Source organism: Bemisia tabaci, chromosome 3, assembly GCF_918797505.1.
Source record: "Bemisia tabaci chromosome 3, PGI_BMITA_v3".
Classification (NCBI taxonomy): Eukaryota; Metazoa; Arthropoda; class Insecta; order Hemiptera; family Aleyrodidae; genus Bemisia; species Bemisia tabaci.
Genome location: NC_092795.1, coordinates 63,479,910 through 63,503,065, shown reverse-complemented (window position 1 = coordinate 63,503,065; position 23,156 = coordinate 63,479,910). Strand labels below are relative to the sequence as shown.

At 36.0% G+C, this 23,156-nt stretch overlaps 1 protein-coding gene across 2 annotated transcripts; it reads right to left on the bottom strand.

Moving 5' to 3' along the window:
* Window positions 1-16: 16 nt before the first annotated feature.
* On the bottom strand, window positions 17-21,430 carry LOC109039897 (WD repeat-containing protein 26). 2 transcript variants are annotated; one of them, XM_072299012.1, is made up of 11 exons: window positions 20,987-21,430; window positions 19,843-19,942; window positions 18,336-18,532; window positions 16,998-17,132; window positions 15,194-15,313; window positions 13,874-14,012; window positions 12,190-12,450; window positions 10,061-10,206; window positions 9,589-9,797; window positions 7,096-7,281; window positions 17-6,478 (listed from the first exon to the last, which is right to left on the bottom strand). In XM_072299012.1, the coding sequence occupies exons 1-11, from the start codon at window positions 21,193-21,195 to the stop codon at window positions 6,432-6,434; spliced, it is 1,749 nt and encodes a 582-aa protein (XP_072155113.1). In that variant the 5' UTR covers window positions 21,196-21,430; the 3' UTR covers window positions 17-6,431. The 2 variants fall into 2 exon arrangements, with proteins under 2 accessions (XP_072155113.1, XP_018911156.1); XM_019055611.2 differs by having other exon boundaries at window positions 17-6,487; window positions 20,987-21,429.
* Between the last annotated feature and the right edge of the window lie 1,726 nt (window positions 21,431-23,156).

Below are 23,156 nucleotides of genomic sequence, written 5' to 3'. Positions count from 1 at the left end.
AATAGCAGGCAACATGTTTTAAAATTCATAGTTGTTATTCACTTAACAATTATTTTACAGACTAAAGTTACACACTGCTGTAAGATTTTAATACACACACGAATCGATAAATTCACAAACAATTTTCGACAAGCGGCAGCCAAAAGCTGATACTCCTGTTGCGGAGTTTATTACGTGAATGTTAGTTGCAAATCACTCTCTCGGAAAGTTTCGACAGAAATCATTATGCTAAAACTAAACTAACACAGGCCTTTCTGCTTCTTGCCTTTTAATGGGTTTGTACTGGTCATTAATTCACAATATTGCTTATCTAATTCAAACAGAAGAAAGTCTAAAATGTTTTCTGTCCGAAGTACCAACTCAAATGAATTGTTTACAGGTGCTTGAGGCAGAATAAATTAAAACAAAATCTTTATATTCTATCTAAATATTCAAAACGAATTGCCTTATAGTTTGAGAATTTTCATTTCTTTTTTTCTCAATTTAAAAGAAAAAAAATAAAAGAAGCCCCCAACTACGTCACACGTAATATATGAACTAAGCATTTTCAATTGTTGGAAGATATGTAATTTTAAACTTTATATTTTGAAACATAAAGGGCAAAATTGCTCAAAGCGGAAGTGTAGAACTTCCTGATCTTGATCAACTGACTGAATTTTTGGTACAGGTAAATTTTGATAAGTATTTCTGATGAGAAAAAATTATATTAATAATATTTGAAATTTGAATTATTTGAAATAAAATAATTTAAGGAGACTGGAAAAGTGTAGCTTGAAAGATCTTTTCTGATTTTCATAAATCAGTCAGAACTTGAAAAATTCAACGAGATACAATCATGCACTTTTGCTTTAGGAATATTGTGGCTAAATTAATACAACGCACAAATAAAAAAAGGAAATAAACTAATATTATTAGACCCTTTTCACTCATCCAGTTTCTCCTTTATTTCAGAAGCATGCAAGCTCAGAAACAGCAATCACAGAAAATATACTTTAAAAATTGACTTACTTACTTTCTTTTTCGCCCAATGAATTTTTCGGTTGTCACTATTTTAACTTAAACGATGGCCATTCGGCTTCTGTGGAAGCCATCATCAGGTAATTAATAACTAACAAGGAAAATAAAAACAAAAACCGAAGCTAAAAAACTGACGTCAAAAATTCCACTTATTATCGCTGGCGACGCGTCGTGATACTAGTCAGTGCGATATCTTGCCGGTGATCAGCTGACTGTGTTGCGTCACGTAGGAGGGAGGGGGGGACGATCACTGGTGCCACCTGTTACTCGATTTGTGAATTTAGTAGCTGTTCCTTAGTTAGCTGTTTTCATTAGTGTATTTGTATTAGAACAAATCGAAATAATGAAAACACCTAAGGAACAGCTACTTAATTCACAAATCGAGCAACAGGTGGCACCAGTGATCGTCCCCCCCGCCCTCCTACGTGACGCAACACAGTCAGCTGATCACCGGCAAGATATCGCACTGACTAGTATCACGACGCGTCGCCGGCGATAATAAGTGGAATTTTTGACGTCAGTTTTTTAACTTCGGTTTTTGTTTTTATTTTCCTTGTTAGTTATTAATTACCTGATGATGGCTTCCACAGAAGCCGAATGGCCATCGTTTAAGTTTAAATAGTGACAACCGAAAAATTCATCGGGCGAAAAAAAAAGTAAGTAAGTCAATCACGTAGTTCCCAATAAAGAAAACAAAGGATTAGATACTTTAAAAACTCTAAAAAGACCTTTTGCAGTAACAATGAAATACTTGAATCACAACTTAGGACCTTAAAAAGTAATTAAGATTTTTCATTTTTATAAGACAAATTTGCACTCTGTTAGTATTAGTCATGCAGAGAGATCACTTGGAAATATTTCCTGATTACAATGATATTTAAGAGCCGATTAGTCTTCAAGAGAAAAAGGTTGTGCAATTGTATAATTTTGGTATCAAGTTGATCAGAAAAATGTAACAGAAATGGCTTTTCAAAGTCCAACAGACTTCAATTTGTCGCAATTAAGAGCAAACTTGATGAGTAGTCATCACTCCCAGAAAAATAAATAAATCAACTCCAACCATGAATGCCAAATTTTGGGAGAACAAAAGCAGATTCCTTCCAAAGCAAAAGTAATGCAAAATAATGGGCTCGTTAAAGAGCCTACAAAACAAAGTTTTTTAGCAGTTTGACAGCTTCCTCTGCCCAAGTTATGCTTTTTATTTTATTTATTACTTCAATTAATCACAAGAAGTATCTTATTCCATACATTTTCCCATACTAACTATTATGATTCATTTTACTTTTTCAGTTTCCTTATTAAAGGAACGACCTTGTTTGGAAACTTTAGGAGCTTTCCGCAAAGTATCACATTTTGAGAGAAATGCGAGTCCAATATAAGGACTCAAGAAGATAGGGCCCAGCTTAAAACTCTGACCTTAAAAAATTGTATACAATTTTAGGTGAGAACAGATTTTAGGCCAAATTTCATGAAAAATCTGATGCTGATGGGAGGGAGGTTCTGCCTTGTCATTCGTAATTTACAACTCCATAGTTATGGAACCGTCTTGCAAAGAGTGATAAGGAAGGCTGTAAAAAATTTGGAAAAAGAGAATTTTGTTGATTCTGAATCAGCATAGTACAAACTTTAGATCTGCACAAACCAATTTCAGTAAGCGAAGAAAACTTTTCAACACGGAGTTCACGATGTGACTTAGCTTGACAAATCATGCACAAAAAAAGGGGTTGCCTTTGAGTACTGCATAGTACCATCTGTCTTAAGTATAATAACACGAGAGTTTCCACTGCAATAGTCCGTCAAAACAGGAAGAGGAAAATGTTAATTGATTAAAGAAAGTCACCATTACAATCACTTCTGACAATTCAAAAGCCAGAAGTAAAAACACATTAAAAATGTATTTACGCCACTTTATACACTTTGTACAGTTGGCAAAATCAACGATATTAGTCTCTCGTGCCTTCTGAGCACGGCACTTGGTTCAAACGTGCAACTGCACACCAAACAACGATCACCTACATACATCATACCATCATTAAATTAAATCTTTAACTAATGAAATATACACACATAAATTTAAGTTTATACATTCACTATTCATGTATTTTCGTTTCGTTCACTCATTTAAACAAAAAAGAAAAAAAGAAAATGTTCCCTTTCTAGGATGGATGGAGTTAAAAGATTGTGGAGAAAAGAAAAACTGATGACGAAATAAAAGAACGCTCCATGAGAGGGTAGGAAGGTAAAAAAAGGAATAGTGATTCAATGTTGAACAGATGAAGTTTTGATAGTAGATATTAATTTTTGAAGAAGAAATTTTAAAGAATGTTTGATCAATCACACTCATGTGATAATCTTTTCTTTGAATGAAAATAAACAGAAAACGGGAGAAAAATTTTCTTTGCAGCTGAATAGCGAGGCTGAATTGGCCTGTCACAAGGAGAGGAGAGAGTCCTTAACATGTACAGACTTGTATTTTCATCATCTTGAAAATTTTACCATTTTTCTTTGTCTTTTGTTTTTCTAAACTTTGCTTGAAACTATGCTTTGAAATTCCAACTTCTAGAAATATTGGGGGAAGCTTAGTGCTTATAAGAAGCAGATCTGTCCTCATGAACTATGACACCAAAAAAATTGTAATGTTTCATAAGTCAAGGATCCTCTACCCACGACATGTTGCTGCCCAAAAATGCAGAGAGAGCACAATGAATCCGATTATTTTTCAAGTGAAACAAACTCTTTCAGATTGATGAATTTTCAATCATGCTACCTAAAAAGATTTCAAAATGGGAGCACCATGTTTGCACTGATAGCTAAGAAACTACTTCTGTACTTATTTACTATTGGCAAGTAAAATTTAATCAGGAAAGTCATGAGACGTGAACAGAGCAAAAGCACTTCTTTCTGCAATATTTCTGAAAAATATGAAATCTTCATGCAAATGTGGTTGTTTTTCTTACATATAATTAGATACTTTTTAAAAAATGTTAGATCACATCACAATAGCTTTTTAATTAGTGTGTCAACAAAATACAAAGCAGAAATACACTTGGTCACTTCAAGAAATATAAACAGTCCTCTTTCAAACCATTTCCTTGAAATAATAATGCCTTTGAGCCTTAGAATAGTTGATATAATTTGCCAATGACTTATTGATGCTTAATTTAATGTATTAAGAACAGATGAGTCTATGGTCCAATTTTTTTCTGTAATGTCTAAGCTGGAACGCTTCAGATTTCACGGAATGCACACCAAGAGGAACAAACGGTAGACATTGACATTTGACTGACAGTCAACACAAATGTAAAATTGCCTTGAATTCGAACAACCAGATTGGAACAATACTAAAAAAATGACGCAGTTACAGATAAAAGTGGCAATAGATTTGGGAAAAAGATTTCTCATGATGTGAAATTGGATCTTCAACACTTTAGTGAACAATTTCACAGTGGATAGATCAATTGAAGATCATTATCATCAATTATTGTGGACATTCTGGGTATTAAGACATTTCTTCAAATATCTCCAAGCGTCACATCATGCTATAGTCTGTCCGGTGTTGGTCCACAAGTTTTCACCGAGAAAAATTTTGAAATGCATAGCTTTCAAAGTGCGTTCCCAGTGTATATCGCAAATCATTATGCCTTTCAATTTGCAACATTCACTCAAGACATATTTTTAAAATGCTTCAAGGCTAAGCCTTGTGTGTGAACACCTGACAGACTTCAGTAAGACATGATACTAAGAGATTTTTCAAGAAATTTCCTAAAATCCAAAAATTTTCGATTGATTGATCAACTATCACATCAATTTCCTAAGTGATTATGATCCACCTTAACTAATTTTGTGAAGGGGTATTAGTTTGTTGTATTAGTTCCTTTCAAGATTATTAACTTTATTTAATCTAAGAAAGAAGTATCTGTCTCCTCCCCTTAAATATTTTTGGATGAGAGTAATTCTAGACTTCACTGTAAATAGTCAAACGGCTTTAAAGGATTTGATATCATAACATAAGAACAGAGCTAACCTAACTTAATTTCAATGGCACAAATAATTTTCGCGAAATCATCAACCAGGCCAAGCTCTTAACAATGCGGTGCGTAAAAAAAGGAGATAACTCAATAATGCATTTTACAATGCAGAATAGAGAGCAAGGAGCTCTGACAAAAAATTTAGAATTTCAGAACTCATTCCTGTCCTGAGAAAAATTTACTCCGGGAAACATGAGGTCAAATTTGATAGGTCACATAAACTGACCAGAAAAGCAGGTTTATACGAGTCAGTTAATAAAATCTTTTAATTAAATCATTCAAAGCATACGTTAGTTGAGTCCGCCATGATTTAAGTCTTTTCCTTTTTCAGACCACAGAATTGATTGAAAAGATTATTCGAGAATCCAAGACCAAAAAGTATCGCCTAAAATGCAGTTAGAACTTTTGACTGGCCAGGTTTTAGAAAACTGTGTTGTATTGTTTATGGCTAATGAAGGAACAGTTGAATTTGCAGTAGTCATTTGCAATTAAAGAGCAATAATTGCAGGATTACATGTGTGTTTGACATCCACAGTAAAACAAGAGATACTTCTCATTTACGAATTATTTTTAAGAGTTCAATATATTTATTATTTTTTTTACCCATAATTGCCAAAAATAACTCATCGCATTTCAATCCATCTACAAGCTAAACAGACTCGATGGACGTCCAAGATCAGTGCAATATTCGTTTGAATAATTCTTATAATTAAAGTTCAGAACTGTAGCCAAAATCTTGAACTATATCATGGATAGATCTCAGATGGATTTATCTCTCTCATGGATCCCCATAAATAAAATCAAGACCTGTCAAATAACATCGTACATGGTATTTGAATTTGTTCAACATTTAAAGTAATATTACTAGTTTAAAGGATGTGACAACCTACTATAACTTTTTGAGGAGAATATTGGACTGGCAAAAAGTTCAGGCTTTCCTAATTGCTATTTGGTATGAGAAGCCATACTTTGGTCCTTGTCGATGAGAGCTTAAATTTGAGCCCTTCAATTAGTCCCCCCCTCCTCTTTTTTTTTGACCTTTCCTTTTTTTTAAAGTCTATTCAGATCAGAATTTAATGCTTACAGACACATCGGTGACATTTATGCTTTCACGGATTTCATGACTACTGAGAACGGAGGACAACTGTCTCTTCTTCTGCAAGGAAGATAATTTGTCGCTTTTCACATCTAGATAAAGATCAGTTTACAGAAAGAAAAGAGAAAAAGTACAGGAAGAAAGTCTTTTGATACCAGTTAAGTTATCTAAAAACAACTGGTGATCCAAGTTTTTAAAAAAAAAAAATAAATAAATAAATACAAATTGAGAAAAACAACCAACAGAATTGAGGAAGAAATATCAACAAAAAGATCCAAGATTTAAAAATACTATGAGCGAGATTCGTGCCATGAGTTCCCATTTGATGAGCTATCGCCTGCAGAAGCTGAAAAAAATTGAAGAACAAATTAATTAATGAAAGATGTATTTTGCAGAAATGTTTTTTTCTTCTTCTTCTTAATCTTTTTTTTTCTTTTATTAACTAAGAGGAGTATGAAAATCAAAGGTTATAGAATTAAGAGAGGGACCCAGAAGTAGTGACATGACCTTTTGCCCTAACCACCAGTTTTTTACCATTGACTTCTCCTTCGGAGAAGTTTTCAAGAAACTCCTGCTAGGGCACATTACCAAATAGGTTTTACTGTGGGAACCATCAAGCTCATTCTATTGAGTAGATAAGGCTGATTTAAAAATTTTTCCTGACACTTCCTTAATCATCCCTGATGTTTCCAGGTTTTTCCTGACCTTTTAAAAATTCCATAGCACTTCCCGGTTTTTCCAGTACTCCCTGACTATGGCAACCGTGACTTTGCATACTACTGGAGCACAAAAAATCTGCTACTTTTGCTTATTCATTGAATCAGGATAAAAAAAACTGCTGTTACTTTCTACAATTTGATTCATACGGTGCTGATCCTATCTGAATTTAACGTGCTTGCAAACTTTGCACTGCTTGTGGAAACAGAGAGTAAGAAATAAATGATTTCCACTTACCAGATTGTTTTTTGGTTCGATATTTGTCATCCGGTCCCCAGATCCGAACTGTACAGTCATCAGAAACTGACGCGAGCATCTGATGATAAACAGGGTTCCATGCAACGCAGTTGACAATCCTCGTGTGCCCAGATAGCGTTGCGATAGGTAGTTCTTTTTTGATGTGCCATATGTACACTTTGTGATCTGAAATCAGCATATATTTTGTGAGTTCACTTACTTGATGCAATTTCAACAATTGAGGCACTGAGTGCCAGAAGGACACTTCTCGGATGCGGAGATTCAGAATCGCAGTATTTCAGAATGTCTGTCTCTAATTCACATCTTAAAGAAGAATTTAGGGAATGATTTTTCCGGAACTTTTTCTCTAGGACATTGTAAGGACATGAACATTTAGCAATTTCAATGATATGCATGCATTTACTTTCTTCCCTAACAATGAATGAACTGTTAGCAGATTTTTTAATATACTGCGACTGAACCCTTCTGGCACCCAAAGTTTCAATTTTACTAGTCGCAAGCAGTTTCAGACCTTTTAAGGCTCAGTAAGGTTCTCATATTATAAACGCGGAAAGTATATCGATGCGATTGATGATTTCTATGAGAAATGTTTCTTGTGCAATTACTTTACCAAAAAAACTTACAAATGACACTAAAAATTTAATCATTTGGTGTTTCAACCTGTTCAGGATACAGAAGAGCAAACAACGATTTTCACGACACACTTACAAAAAAATGCTTCTCTACTAACTGAGTGCTTATGCAAAAAATTGGACCAAGAAAACAACATGCTTGTGAAAAATCTCGTTTAAAAAATCAGTGGACTTGCAGAATACGTGACTCAAAACAGCGCACTTGCATAACTTTGCACTTGTGAACCTTAAAATAAATATTTTCCGTCAAAACCATGGTGTCTAGTTTTCTTGGCAAAGCTCATTCCCTGATTCTCCCTGATTTTCAGGAGCTCATTCCCTGATGAGATGAAGTTTTCTCCCACTTTCCCGGGATTTTCTTGGGAAAACGATTTCATTTTCCAGAGTTTCAGATATGAGTTTCGATTTTAATTAATCTTACAGCCATTTCTTCAGCGCACATTCAAAATTTTAATTCAAAAAATGTTCCTGATGTTGCTATTATCTGGTCAATGAAAGCTTCAACATTATTTTGACGCTTGATGCACGTTTCCAACTGCGCATGCACGATAATTGCCGAAGGCTGATGGACATAGCTGAATAGCGCTCGGTCAGATTAGACCGCCAAATTTGAAAACGAAGTGATCCCCGTGTGGTTGGAGATGAGATTCCCCGTTTCTAGAACAGACTCCCTGATTTCCCTGGTAAATTTTCATTCCCTGATGAATCCCAGTTTTTCCCCGTTTTTAAAAAACTAGACACCATGGTTAAAACTAAATAAATCTGTAAACTTAGTCGACTAAATGTTGGAATGAGAATTAAAGGACCCCGCACACCTCTTATGGGAAGCTGCACCATGACGGATTGCCTACTGACTTATGTCATTCGATTCTCCTCAAGATGCTGATCAAAAGTTATATGTGCGCCAACTTTCTACTATGCACCGTTTTCGCAAAAAACCTAGGAGAAGATTCAATTATTCGGCGACTATGAATAAAAAAAGAACAAAGCATTTGAGGACAGCCCCTATGTAAATAAGGAAAAAGCCTAGCGCGTGTCCGTCTTCTTATCTGTACCTGCCGACTCAGGGGCTATCTCTCTCCCGCACTCGCCCGGTAAACGTTCAGACTTTCCTGTTCTTATGCTCTTCAAGAATCTGATTTGGATGGTGGAGCAAAACGGCGAGCGAAATCCGAGATAAGACTGCCGCTCAGTGCGGGAGTTCCCCTGATTTGTTCACTCGAGTACTGAAATGAGGAATCTTTCTGGCTTTTTATTGCCGAATAATTGAATCTTCTCTTAGGTTTTTGCGAAAATGGTGCATCATAGAAAGTTGGCGCACATACAACTTTTGATCAGCATCTTGAGGAGAATCGAATGACATAAGTCAGAAGGCAATCCGTCATGGTGCAGCTTCCCATAAGAGGTGTGCGGGGTCCATTCAACGACAAATTAAAAAAATTGACAATATATTAAAGGCTACAAATGAGATTCACCAATCTTGCACTTTTCAAGACTACACTCATTTTTATAGCCTACACTGGCCTTGTGAGGAACTAAAGCAGTCATTCTCAAAAAGACGCAAGCGCCAAAACTAAAATACAAGAAAAGCAAACGAAGAAATGTTTAAAACATGTTTCAAATCTCATATCTCCAACATATTAAAGCATTTTATTGGTTAGTCACATAAAGATCTAAGGTTTAAAACGTGTTGATTAATAGTTTTTACTAAGTTTCTTGCATTTTCATTTCTGGGGCTGAAGTCTATTGGAGATTGAGCGATTCAAGTGAGGACTGTAAAAAGTCTGCACAATAGCAAGAGCAGCATTTATAGCATAGGATGAGAATTATTAAAGATTACCTTCACTACCGCTGGCGACAAAATCTTGATTGACTCCACCGAAACAACTGTGAATTGTGAAATGACCCTGAGTAACTCCTTGGAATTTTCGAACGAGGCACTTGTCTTGCAGATCCCACAGGTGAACGCCCTGTGTAGCAACATTGAGAAGCGCAAGGCGGTCGGCTTGATTCACAGTGAATGCCATCACAGGATGATCTTCTTGTAATCTGAAAATTTTAGAGTTATTAGAAAAAGTTACGATAATGTGATAAATTTATCTAAATAGGCTTGTGCCTCCCCCCCCCCCACCCTGCACTCCTATTCGTTTTATTTCAATGCAGAAAAACCATTTGTTTTACACATCTATACAATTTAACTCAATTTTTCTTTGAATAACCACAAATTTTACGAGGGAATTTTGCTTTTTTTTATCATAATGAATATTAGCAAAAACAAAACAGAAAAGATTAGAGGGAGACTGAATACTTACATGTTTGTTTCAGTGAGTTCATCAAAAACGTATGATCGAACTCTATGATGCGTATCTGCAGCTAGAACTGTCTTACCGTCAGATCTACACCATACGCAATTCACCCGAACTCCTTCCCATGCATCCAAGACAGTTCCTTCTAAATCCTGGGGCACATGAAAATTAGTGAAATTAATGACATATTTACCAAATTCTCCTCAAAGTAAATCTCAACAGTAGGCTTACAAAGCATAAGCTTGAGAGATTCTTGATCACCATCCAAGTGTTATCTTCCATTTTGAACTCTTGCAGGTTCATAACGACTGACTTATTTAGCCCTGTTGCTACGCAAGGTTATAATTGAAAGTCGAGCCTGATTTCTACTGGGGCTTGACACTGTGTTTAGGTATTTTTTCAGTACCCAGAAAGATATCTACGTTTATTAACATTCATAAGAGCAATGTGGTTGACTCAATAATATTTTAGACAATAGCTTTTTATGGTCATGAAAATTTGTTTTTTGGGTAACTCAAAATCGTCTGTAAGTGGTAGATTTCGATATTTTCCTGATTTTGGCAGATAGTATTATTGTACCATTAGACAGGATGCAAATTTAAGAAATCTGATATGTGTTTCCTCTTCAAAGTGTCACAAGAAACACCATTCATCCAATGAACATTACTGCAAAAAACTCCTGACCAAGCTACTAATGTTTCTATTTAACGCTGGTTAAGAAAACCTTGAATTGCCCGCTAACGAGACAAACTGGAGTGTACGTTAGTCAAACCTCGCTCTACAACAGTTTTGGCAGGTCTCTTGACAGAGCTGAGTCCCTTCTCCGCTCTGTGTTGTTCAAAGTGTTAACAATGTGCAGCAGTTGAGCCGAAATGCACAGATTGTGGTTGCCTTATTTTTATAATGCAGACATTGTTACGATGACGTTTAGTGTGAAATTTGTCTCAAGTAGATTATGGTTTCTTTTTGAGTGGGAAGTTTGAATTTATGCATTCGAAGACATTGATGTCTTGATTAAAGGTTATTTTCAATAATTTTTGTAGCACAGATCAAATTCTATGTGAAATTATGATGAGAAAACATGTATTATAATGCTAAAATTCTCATCTTGTCAGATGGTACATAGGAGGCATTCAGCAAAAGAGAACCAATTGTTTTGAAAAACAAAGCATCTGCTTCACAGTTGCTTGGGAGAACCCTTCAAGGGAAACCATGTAAACAAAAATTCAACTGATTACTTTTCATGAATCCCTCATAAAGGATCACAGAGGAACCAAATGATTGCTTTGGTTCCTTTCTGTGGTTTCATTTAGCTTATATTCCAATTCATGGAAATAATGTCCTTTACAATTAATAAAAAGGGGCCAACTAACAAAATGCAAAACAAATAAGTATTTTTGAGCCTAATTTAATTTCCTTGCTATCAAATACGAGAGAAGAAAACCCTGAAAATTATTCATATTTAAAGTTTGACTTTAAAAGTATTCTTTATGAGAATAAGAAAGGAATTCTGCCGACCACTTATGGGGGGACGACCTCTCCACTTCTGAAGAGGCTGGTTCTCTTTCGCTGAACACCACCCAAAGAAACAAAATATGAGCTGACGATATTGTACAGTGTTAATTCTGGGCTTGTACAGATACAGAGACAAGAGACCCTCCACTCGTATCTCGGCTATTGTGGAAGCTTTTACTTTCGGGACATCAACATTAAACTGTTGACTTACCTACATGGTTGATATTTTACGACGTGTTGGCAGTTTCGTTTTGCAAACAAGCCAAAACAAGCAGAAGTTTGGGAAACTTCTTTGGCTCATGACGTTATCCGAAGCTCATCATCCACCATGTAGGTAGGTCAACAGCCGAAAAAAGAGTGATGACTGTTGCTCCCTTATAATTGTCCATAAGGAAGTGATGAATCCTCCAAAGTAAAAGCTTCTACCTGTCGCGAAGAGGCCAGTGGAGGGTCTCTTGTCTCTGCACAGATGGCAAACAATCAAAAGGAAAACCCACTCGGCAACAACTTCCTACATGATAGGTATGACAAAAAAGACGTTGAATATACTAATTTTTCATGATTTTCACCAAAAAAAATTCTTCAAGTTTAAAAAATGACTCAGTATGTGATGAACTTACACACTGATAAAATTGGCCTCGAATTCCCCCTGTGACAAACTTCTTGCCATCACGATGCCATGAGCAAGAGGTAAGGGAGTCTTCGGGAGAGTGAGTGACTTTTTTCCGCAACTCCTCTGTTTCTACGTTCCATATCCACAATTCAGGACAATCCTCCGGTCCACACACTATCAGATGAGTGCTGTCTGGTGACCATCCTAGATAAGCTACACCATAAGAGTGTCCCTCTAGTGTTGTACGATGTGAGCAGGTTAACGTGTCCTGAAATAAACAATGCATAACTTTACACTTCATAAAAACATATTTTCCAGATGAAGATTTTTTTTAAGGGTTTATTTATTGTAACCTTCCTAGGAGGAAATATATACAATTATCTTGATGTATGTACATAAGGGTATATAAAAGTAACTACTGGATAATTACTTATTTCTATAAAAGGGCTGTGCAAATAGTGAATTTTCCGAACGAAGCGAATAGCGAATAATTTAAGTCAATTATTCACAGCTACGAATAGTAAAACGAATAATTTGAAATGACTTTTTAAGTGTGAAAATTTGCGAATATTACAAAAGTCGACCAAAAAAATGTGATTAATTTTTTTAAGAATTTTCCATTTGCTCATTCACCTGCACAGAAAACAATGAAATGCTATGATAGTAGCCTAGGCTGTTAAGAATGTGTTTGAAGATCCCTGGATGCTGGCTTGACTGTCCCTGCAGTTACATATGCATTTCCAGGATTTGAAGTTAACTGTCAAGTCAACAAACAGTCAAGCTAGTATCAAAGAATCAAAAGACACATCATAGTATTTTATTTTTTCGGTATAAATGGAAATGTGTTTATGAACTTTTTTTTTCTATTTCAGACATTTCTGTGTTTTTCAATCCTTAATTTGGGCTCTTTGCTTATTCCCCCAATCGCAATCGCACTCGCTGTTCGTAAACTCGGCAAAGTCGGTAAAGATCAAAGGAGATCCGCCTTTCGCGATGTCTCGGGTCGAAGCAGAAGCCTTGGGCAGATCCTCGCGACGTTTCACAATTGCCACTCGGAAATTCGTTATTTTTGATGGCGCGAATATTTGAAAATTCGTTCTTCATGACGGCGCGAATATTTAGAAATGTCAGTTCAAAAATTCACTATTCATGACGGCGCGATTATTCGCAATGTGCGAATATTGCGCAAGGCAGAGGAAGCGAATATTCGCGGCGCGAATAGTAGGAATTGCGAATAGTAGGAATTGCGAATATTCACAAGATATTAATTAAAAGTATAACATATAATATATATAATTAAAAGTACGAGATGAAGATAAGAAATTTTTTTTATAAGCTGAACTTTTACTTCAACTTTAATTTAAAGTGTAGCTTCTAGCCATGTAAAAGAAAGCAACCTGGATATTCGAGGCTGCGTAAAGCAAATTTTCTGCTTTCAAACGAAATGCTAAATGCTCTTCTTATCCCCCTCTTTCTAGATGAACTTTGTGAAGTGAGAAAGGGCATGGCCAGACCACCTCTCCTCCAAAACATTCGAAAAAACTAAGACACGAACTCCCTTCCTTCTCTCCTCCTCCTCCTCCCCCCCCTCCATCCATCAGTCACAACATGCTAGATCTTCTCGAAATAGAAAATTTTAAGAATCCAAAAAACAATTGTTGAAGTACGAAGGGGAATTTAATATGACTTACAGGATCAACATCCCAAATTATAACTGTTGTATCTTTTGAACCAGTTGCTAGTTTCAGACCATCAGGCGAAAATCGGCAGAACCAAACTTCATCACAGTGATCAGTGAGGACTTGAATTGATTTACAAGGGAATTGATTTCTGTAAACAATAAATTAATAATTGGAGCATTACTGGAAAAGAGAAGGTTAAAGTAAGGAGCAAAAGTAAACATTTAAAAGGAGGTATTCTGTCTTTCAAGCTCACACACTAACTAACTAAGAGAACCTTTAAACTAACATTGCACATCTTAACGTCAAACTATCCTGATTTCAATCAGGAAGTAAAGAAGGCTCATATGATATGAGCGTATAAAGAATTCAAACAATGGATCACAACACAGAGTAAGAAATGGAGCACAGCATAACTTGTTCCCTCATCAAAATTTAATGCAAAACACCTTAAACACAACAAAATCTTCAAAAATTAACGCATAAGTGAAAATAAACATTTGTAGTTTACATTTTAAACAGTAAATTCAAACTTTCCGCTCATGAAAGAACCATAATGATTAGAGACCAAATTAGGGATTGGAATCAACCTATACGTTAGGCAAATGACTTGGTCTCAATTTCACCAACATTTCCTTCCTCTTCTGATACAGGGTCCCATTTATTTTGACAAAAAAAAAAAAAAAAGTTAGTAAACAAGAAAATTCCACCAGGGTAAAATACAATATATCAATTTAAGTTTAGGGCTCAATTTGACTTGAGTAGACTCTGGTTTATAAGTGAGCAGGAATTGTGAATTAATATGGAGGGGAACCTTTATATTCTTGCTTACGAATTCAATGTGGAAAGATTTAATGGATTCCATCATACCTACATACTTGAAATTTTGAAGAGCAAACAGACAGAACTGTTACGTACTGTTAAATTAATTCTATTGGCATCAAATTTTTCCTCCTCTGGATTTCATTTACTTCTATTTTATACTTCTAAGAACATAAGAATGGAATATTGGTTCATTCAGTTCAAGCTTTAGTTTCTTCACTATTTTCTCGATGCCTGAAATTCAAAAACATTTGGATGACACAGTAATACCCAGATTATCTGAATATTTTGGCGGAAGCTCAGACCCAATACAGGGAACGCAGTATAATCGAAAATGTACAAAAACTCATAAAACCACACGATATATGCATGGAAAAAACAGGGAAAACTTCAAAAAAAGTCTCGCCGAATAAGCGATGAACGGATAATCGAGGTAAAACTACAGAAATTTAAAAGATGTCATTAATATCATGTGGACCAGAGCTAGCTGAGATTTTAAAGTTTAATTACCTTGAACACAAATGATCTACAAGTAGAGAAATATTATCCATTGTTTCTTGGCTTTCTGTGTTATGATAGGGACACCTCTGTTTCTGTAGCTCCACAGCTTGCGACAGAAGAGTGTGAAGCCTGAAATAATAATAATTATGATAGACTAACAAACACAGAATCTTATTGAAACGGCTATAAACAGAAAATGTTTCCTTCTAAGGGTGATTCTTTGTCAAATTTTTTGTTGCATCCCTTGTTGAAAACTTTATACAATTTAGCCCGCTTTAAACGAACTCCAATAGAAAGAAATTCTAATTATAGCAGATGAATTTCAGTTTCTTTTTAATTTCCTTGCAAGTTCAATAGTAAATAAACCAAGCGGTCTGAGGTCATACTTTTTAACTTCACTTTATCTTTCTTCACTTCTTGAAATGTTGATATCTACTTTCATCCTACTCATCACATACAATTTTGTTCTGCTCTTTTCCCCCATTTTCTGAAAGCTACTGAATTCTTTAAAAATTTGAATTGTTGTAAAATTGCTTGTATCAATCTACAGGGGTGCAGAAATGCTCAATATAGCAATCCTAGAATCAAGATTCTGGCAGACGCGACAAAGATCTTGAGTTGAGAGGCAATTATTAAAATTGATTTTATTTTCTCTCTCTCTCTCTCTCTCTCTCTCTCTTATCTGAATACTTACTTCAAGTAGATCATAGATTTTTACCAAAGGATTAGGATCTATTCACACCCCTATTATCCAAAGAGTTTTTTAGAGCTGACTGATAAAGGGAGTATTCTTCAAGAAATAATTTAAAAATTTTCATTTTTCTTATCCTCCAATCTTCTGATATAGAATTGATGCAAAAAAATCTCTTGGAACAAACTTTGGTCCTTAATTAATTTCATAAGAAAGGACAGAAGGAGGGTACATAAAATTGTTTCTATGCTTTTCTTTTCCCCTCTGCCTTGGAAACCAGAACATGTACAGTAGAACCTTGCTAAGTCAAAACCCGCTTTAGCCAGAAACCTTGCTAATGTGCTAATCATGGCTCAGTCCCGTTTTATCACCTGTTTACGCGATGCTAAAATATCCGCCTAACTCGGAAAACCCTCTAACGCAGTGAAATTTTCATGTCCAAAACTTGTAAAGATCCCATAAAAACATCCGTCTCTCATCTTCATTATTCCCATACCCATCCGCAAATGCAAATTCTTTTGCCGCGCTAAATGACAGCGCCGCACAATGCTGCCTTGACTGCAGTCAAACTTGAGTGAACCGAATGCCACTGGCGTTCCCCCTCCACTCCTTGACATCAGCGCACCCTCTGTCCAGAGAAGTCATAAATCATTCGCTTTACACGCACTCGGTTTGTCGGTCAGCTTCCATGCAAGACAAGGATCAACAGAGCTAAGTGCCAACTCATGTCTTCCTCAACCTATCCCTTACAGTTTTAGGAGGTCTTACAGTTAGAAGAATGACTGAAATACTACCTTCAGTTGCCTTTTTTAACGCGTAGAGCTTTTCATTCAATGGTTCCGGTAGCAGCCGCCAGCGCCTGACGTGTTGTTATGACGTAAAGTAATTTGGCCGCACTTTTGCCGTGAAATTCGAAATTGTAGAACGAGATAATATGAAGTCCGCTTGACTCGGCGACCCCACTAAGTTGGAATGAATCCTTGGTCCTGATGCATTTCGACTTAGTGAGGGTCTACTATATTTAATTCTTATATATAGCAGGTGAGGAGTCCATATTCAGCATATCATACAAAAAAGTTCAACACTACTCAAAAGCCCCAAAAAATATTTACTGATACTCACCTTCGAGGAGGTAACATCACAGTGGGCGGTAAAAATTCTTGTAGGCGATCCATCAAGGTTGTTCGTGATTGCAACCCTTTACCTTCCCATCTTGCACGGGCCATCAGTTCTTCCCTTCCACTACACATCATATAACTAGAACAGAAATTGAATTTGCAATGAATGTTAAGCAAATTGGATACATGTCAAAAGTTGGGTCATATTACTAACATTACCTACTCCACTAAGCATTTTTTGAAGAATTTATCTGTCATCAAAAATGAAAGAAAAAGTAAAGGAAATAGTAACTGGTCTGGAGCTTTCTTTTATTCACTGAAAAGAGTAGGCCTGATTATTCCACATACTGATGAAAACATGGAGAAGTCATGTCAAGTCAGCATCCTCACAAAAAAACAAAAATGCTCCAAATACCTAAAGGTCAAAATATTTTTTTCCATTTCAACACGCTGAAAAGAAGTTTTAAAAGGGACAATACAAAATTTACACAAACCCTTATTAACCCTTTGACTCCTACGGATCAGAATTCTCGTCCTCGCATAACCGCACTGAGACCTTATGGACGAGAACTTTTGTCTTGGAACCTCAAAAATCTTCATTTTTGGTGTTACTTATTTTAGAAAAAAATTGGGTGCTAGTACTTAATTAACTATTGGTGACTGATCTTTACTTGCATATACTTAAGGATAAGGCACATTAAATTTTAAGCTGCTTTGTTGAGAAATGGGCGAATAAGGTAGGAAAACTAAAACTAAAATAACTAAAAATAACTTACTGAAAATAGTCAGTTTTGCCATTCCTAACCTACTTAAGCTAGGGGAGCACAAGGTGGAAATCTAACTCAGGAGTCAGGGGGTTAAATGAGAAGTATCGAGTTTGTTGAAATTTAAAGAAAAAATTGGATACTTGTTCTGGACTAGTTTGATTACCGTTAAAAATGTTCCTGAAAGTAGTATTTATTTTTCAAAGCCCGAAAAGTACAAAGCAAATCTAAAAGCATATCGTTGTTCCTAATCAAAAAAAAAAATTATCACCAATTTACATGATGCAACCAGATACCCAACTTAAACATAGTGCATATCTTAGATATTTAAGAAAAACAATTTCCAATTACTAGACCTCTCCCTGCTTTAATGCTCCTTCAATTTATTTTATATGATTCTGTTAACTACTATTTGAGGACACCCATCAAAAGAGGGATTTTATTCCTACTGGAGTTCTAGAGCATGAAAAAATATATGTATGTGTATCCAGACAGGAAGTAGTTGGGTTTTTAAGGCCAGAATAAAAACCTTACAAATTGCACAAATGTACTGATAAATCTATGAACAAAATAGTTACCTGCTCAACTCGTGAACTTTTTCTGTGTTATGCTGTAGAGGTGTTAGCTCATTTCTAAGGACATGAAGTGCATCTAAAACTTTTCCGTCCTCAAGATACTCCAGATACTTTTGCTCTAAGATCAAAAATTTCATTTCCGCCAGACTATATTTTGAATTGTCAAGTAGCGCTTCAAGTTCATTCAAGTCGAGATCAGCCTATACAAAAACAATGAGAAGCATATATTGGCTATATTTAATTCAGAAAGAAAATGATGTCTGAAGTCTGGAAAAATTCACCTCAATTTTCGATTTTTCAATTCCCCTATTGTACGTACTATTATATTTTTAAGTCGGATATTCGGAAAGTCGATGACCTTCCCATTTTAAAAACCTCTTTTTCCTCAAAAATTTCAGAAAGGTGACTATTTGGTTGCTTTGAACTTGTATATTACAATATGGTAGTATTACAAAAAAGTGCAATATCTCCTGTCTCTCAATTTCTTAAATCTGCTTTTCGGGGCCTTCTGATTAGAGTATTCAACTGATTGCAGTGTCTAGTTGAGGGGTGGAGAAGTTTATGCACCACTGAACTATGTAGTCATTAACTTTCCTTCAAAAACTAGAACAATTTGGACTGCGTTAAGCATAAAGGAACCAAGCCACATCAGCTATTGCCAAATTTAATAGAGCAATTTAATTTTTTACAAGAGAATGTTTTGGCGGATTCCTTGGACATTTTTGAGGAATTTGCTTCGTACTACACAGGAAATTGACTGAAATTTGCAGAAAAATCCGCAAAATCATTCTTGGGTAAAAAATTAAATTGCCCGATTAAATTTGGCAATAGCTGATGTGGCTTGGTTCCTTTCTGTTTGACGCGATCCATTTTTTCCTTGGAAGAAAAAAGTGTCCTGTGATGACTTCAATTCATGGAGATAGTTTGCTTGGTACTTAAACAAAATGTTACAGGGGAGAAATTTTTGAGATGCATGTTTTTTTGAATTCAACTAATAATAAGCTTCAGATTGGATTACGGCACTTTGAGATAAAAATGCAACGAACTGATAAGACTCCGACATAAATGAGCCCATTAAAGCAACACTATGACGATAGAATACCATTCGAAAATTGAACTCATTTCCATGGCAGACAGTGATCTTGCTGACACTCTTCCATGTAAGAATATCCATTGCAAGCACTGCTGAAATCCAGCTATGTATTACCTGGCTTGGTGTTTTGAAACTTTAAACTGGGCCAAACTAGTCATTGCAAATTGATGAGAGAGCAAAGTAACATTTGCCAAAGGTAAGACCATCCAAAAGTTGAAACTTTGCCTGTTTTGCTGTATAGGTTAACAGTACTAGACGTCCAGGACAGAGAGCAGATTACTTCACACCTTTTAGTCGATAGCTTAGCTACAATCTTTTCTCTACTCAAACTGTGCATTTGTAGAAAATATAGATGACATTTTTTAATCCTCTCCGATAAATAGAGAGAAACCAGTATAGGAAATACATTGGCAGTACCTTACTCCAGTCACCATCCATTACGTGCTGTTTGAATTTGGCAGCAGCAGGGTGGTCAAGTCGGCATCCCGACTCTTGCATCAGCAGATCAGCTGTGCGGCTGTATAAAAAACACAAAAAATTGATGAGAACAAGCAATGGAAGGAGAATATACAGAAATTAGAGATAAGTGTACCTTTTTTTAGATTGTGAGGTGAGGTATGTAGATTCTGACTGCGAAGTTCAAAAACTTACTGTTCACACTTCAGCGTCCTACATTAACATTCATTTGAATTTTGATTGCGGGAGGAAAGGTCAACTCTCGTTACCCGAGAAAAGGCTTAAAATTAGTAAAAACTTGCCCAGAAAAAGTAGAAGCTTGGATAGGATGCCGGATTTTTTTTTTTTTTTTTTTGAGGAAATTGATTATTCAATTTAGTGGAATATTTTTCGTGGTTGATCGTTCTAAGAAAAGAGGAAGGTAGTAGGAATGAAGTACACATGGAAAACTGTTCCTCAGATTTTTGCCTACTTTATTTTGACCCTAAAGAGCCCCAATTTCTTATTTGGAAACAAAAGGAACGATGCTTTATCAATAGGTAAACAAACCCTAAGTCCTTATCAAAAGGCAAGATGTCCTTTTTTTTAGAATTAATAATTTAAAATTGATAAAATTTTTGGATTTCGACAGGTGGAGTTTGAAAAGTCAATGAAAAGCCATCACATTAGCAAAATGTACAGGAAAAATAATTGACCATTTCCATTTAAGGAATTTAAAGTTTTGAATGATTCTGAGGTGGAGAACAAAGGATACTTAAGCAATATCTGAAGAAAAGGGAAATTTCTCAGTTAATTCTAGGAGAGTAGACAATAACTGCATAAAAAAACTCCAAAAAATTTCTGCCTATTTCACAGTAACAAAAGTGCAGGAGCATGTTCCTGAAAATATTTGGACCTTAACGACCAGGACATTTCAGGGAAGATTTGTAGTGCCCTGAATAATTTGTAACGCTTGGACAGCAATCAATGTTGCCGCAAGATGCTACGCTGTTTGAAAAAGTGAGAGAGTAAGGGCTGGATGGAAGAGCATGTTCTGATAAGGATCTGACCTTCCTAAAAAAGGAGAAAACTGATAACTGGGGAAAATTGGAAAGGAAGTACATACTTGAGTCCAATGGTCCTGAGGTGCTGGCCGATGAGTCTGACGATTTCCTGGTCCGTTTTGCCGATGACTTTGGTGGAGACGTCCCCGTTAATGCCGTTGCTGTCCGGCTGGGCATCCATGCCGTTTTGCTGGAAGGCGGAGGTGCTTTCTTGGAGATCTTCCTCGGCTGCCCCATTGTGTTCACAACAGCCATTTGCAGCTTGCTGCATCGTAGCTCCAGTGGAAGGGCGAGATTTTTTACGCGGTGGCGGAGCTAGCCCACCGTCGTCGGACTCCCCGCTCGAGGCCAGGCTTGCTAGCGCGTCGCCGTGATGAAATTTCGTCCAGTTCTCCGACCTTATCCAAAGAAATTCACAAATTCTCACAGCAGAAACGATCGCTGATCACACAGGGCTTCAGCTTCAGTTGTCACTCAGCTGTGCAATGTTTTGATGACGTCACGCATGCGTTTCTCCAAGAGAAGAAACCCAAGCAGGTCTACTAGGAGATTTGTAACAACTGACGTCACACATGTAGGTGAACAAAACCTAATTACGAAGAGAACTATCATGGAAATAGTTACCCATATGTCATTTTTTTCATTTAAAACTCCTTAAATTTATTCTTTGGACAACTGCACGGCTTTAAATTATCCTTAAAATTGTTACAACGATCACTCTGTACCCAACGACGTCATCGCATGATACGCTGAGTCGCAATTGACCGCCATTCCCTATTTCTTTTTTATGTGCGCAGCTCACACAACCAATTAAGCAGACGCAGCGATTGATAAGAGAACGATCCCGACCAATCGGAGCCCTCTTCTTCTCAGCCAGCTCCCCTATTGGCCAATAATGACTGGCGGGGTAAGTGTTACCAAGGCGAGTCGTTCAAACTTTTCTTTCAGTGCGATTAAAACCGAGTACCTAGGAAGGTATTGGACGAACTTAATACCATAGATAGATCAATCTCTCATATGAACGTAATTATATTAAATGATAGGCAGAAAGGGACCGAGCCACATCAGGTACAGCCAAGTAATTGGGCAGTTTAAAGTTTTACATGGAAACGTTTGTGCGGATTTTTGTGCAAATTTCTGTGAATTTTTTGCAAGGCACGATACAAATGCTTAAAAAATTTTCAAAAGAATCCGCACAAACGAAATATTATTCACAATAGCTGATGTGGCTTGGTTCCTTTCTGCTAAACGCAGTCCAAATGCAACTATATACACATGAATTAAGTAGAAGAAACTACTTATGTGCATAGAATTTCCGTGTTTCATACTTTTTTCTGTAAGATTTTATTCATATTATTCATGTAGTGCACATAGTCACTAGGTAAGTTCCTCTTAGCTTAGCATGAATTAGATCATACCTACTAACGTCCAAATAAACTTTTTACGAATAGAATACTCACGCATATTAGTTGGTACAACATTGGTGTATCTACTTGGATATTCAAGTACTTTGCATTGACGTCATTCAGAAAAAACAAAATCACATACCTAAAGATAGACTGACCTTGGTTTTTGTAGGTTGCAGAATGATCGGGTCCATAAGTATGCTACTTTATAATAATTTATTTTTCAATGAATTCAGTGACAATTATAGGGAAATTGGTGAATACCTATCAACAAAGGTTGCCTTCTGAAATGAAACCTAAGTTGACGGCAAAATTGCCTCTTTTAAGCTGACAGAGCAGCAATGACACAATACAAAGAATTATTTTCTAAAATAAAACACGATTTTTTTGGTGTTTTTTAGAGGAATCTTTGACTCAGTTGAAAATTGTTATCCTTTTTGTTCCCCCATCAACAAAGAACCTCTCAAGAACTTGACACTCGAATTTTCTTCTATCGAGTCAAATGAAATGCTCAAGCTGTAAAAATGGGAGATGCAGAGGTGTCACTCTCTTCAAAAGCTCTTTCAGCTGAGAGATGATTTTCTCCAGAAAATTCTAATAGGTAGTTTTTCTTACTTATGTTCATAAGAATAAGATGACATAATAAAATAAAATTTGAAAAAATGGAAAGGAATCAAAAATAAAAGTGAGAATACCGGTTATTGTTACCTACTGGCTTAGAATACTTGCATCAGTAATACAAAAAAAATGAAAAAAGGCTTACAGAGTTGGCTTTTCTAAATTAGTTCCTACTATTTAAAATCAGTCAGAAAATAAATTTGAATGA

What these genes read in the sequence shown, in the direction of transcription:
- LOC109039897 (XM_019055611.2), bottom strand. Translation starts at nt 21,195, where the DNA reads ATGCAGCAAGCTGCAAATGGCTGTTGTGAACACAATGGGGCAGCCGAG. An exon ending in GTAGATCATTTGTGTTCAAG is followed by an intron (nt 14,013 to 15,193) that starts GTAATTAAACTT and finishes TATTGTTTACAG; the next exon opens with AAATCAATTCCCTTGTAAAT. An exon ending in TGTCGCCAGCGGTAGTGAAG is followed by an intron (nt 7,282 to 9,588) that starts GTAATCTTTAAT and finishes TGCTGATTTCAG; the next exon opens with ATCACAAAGTGTACATATGG.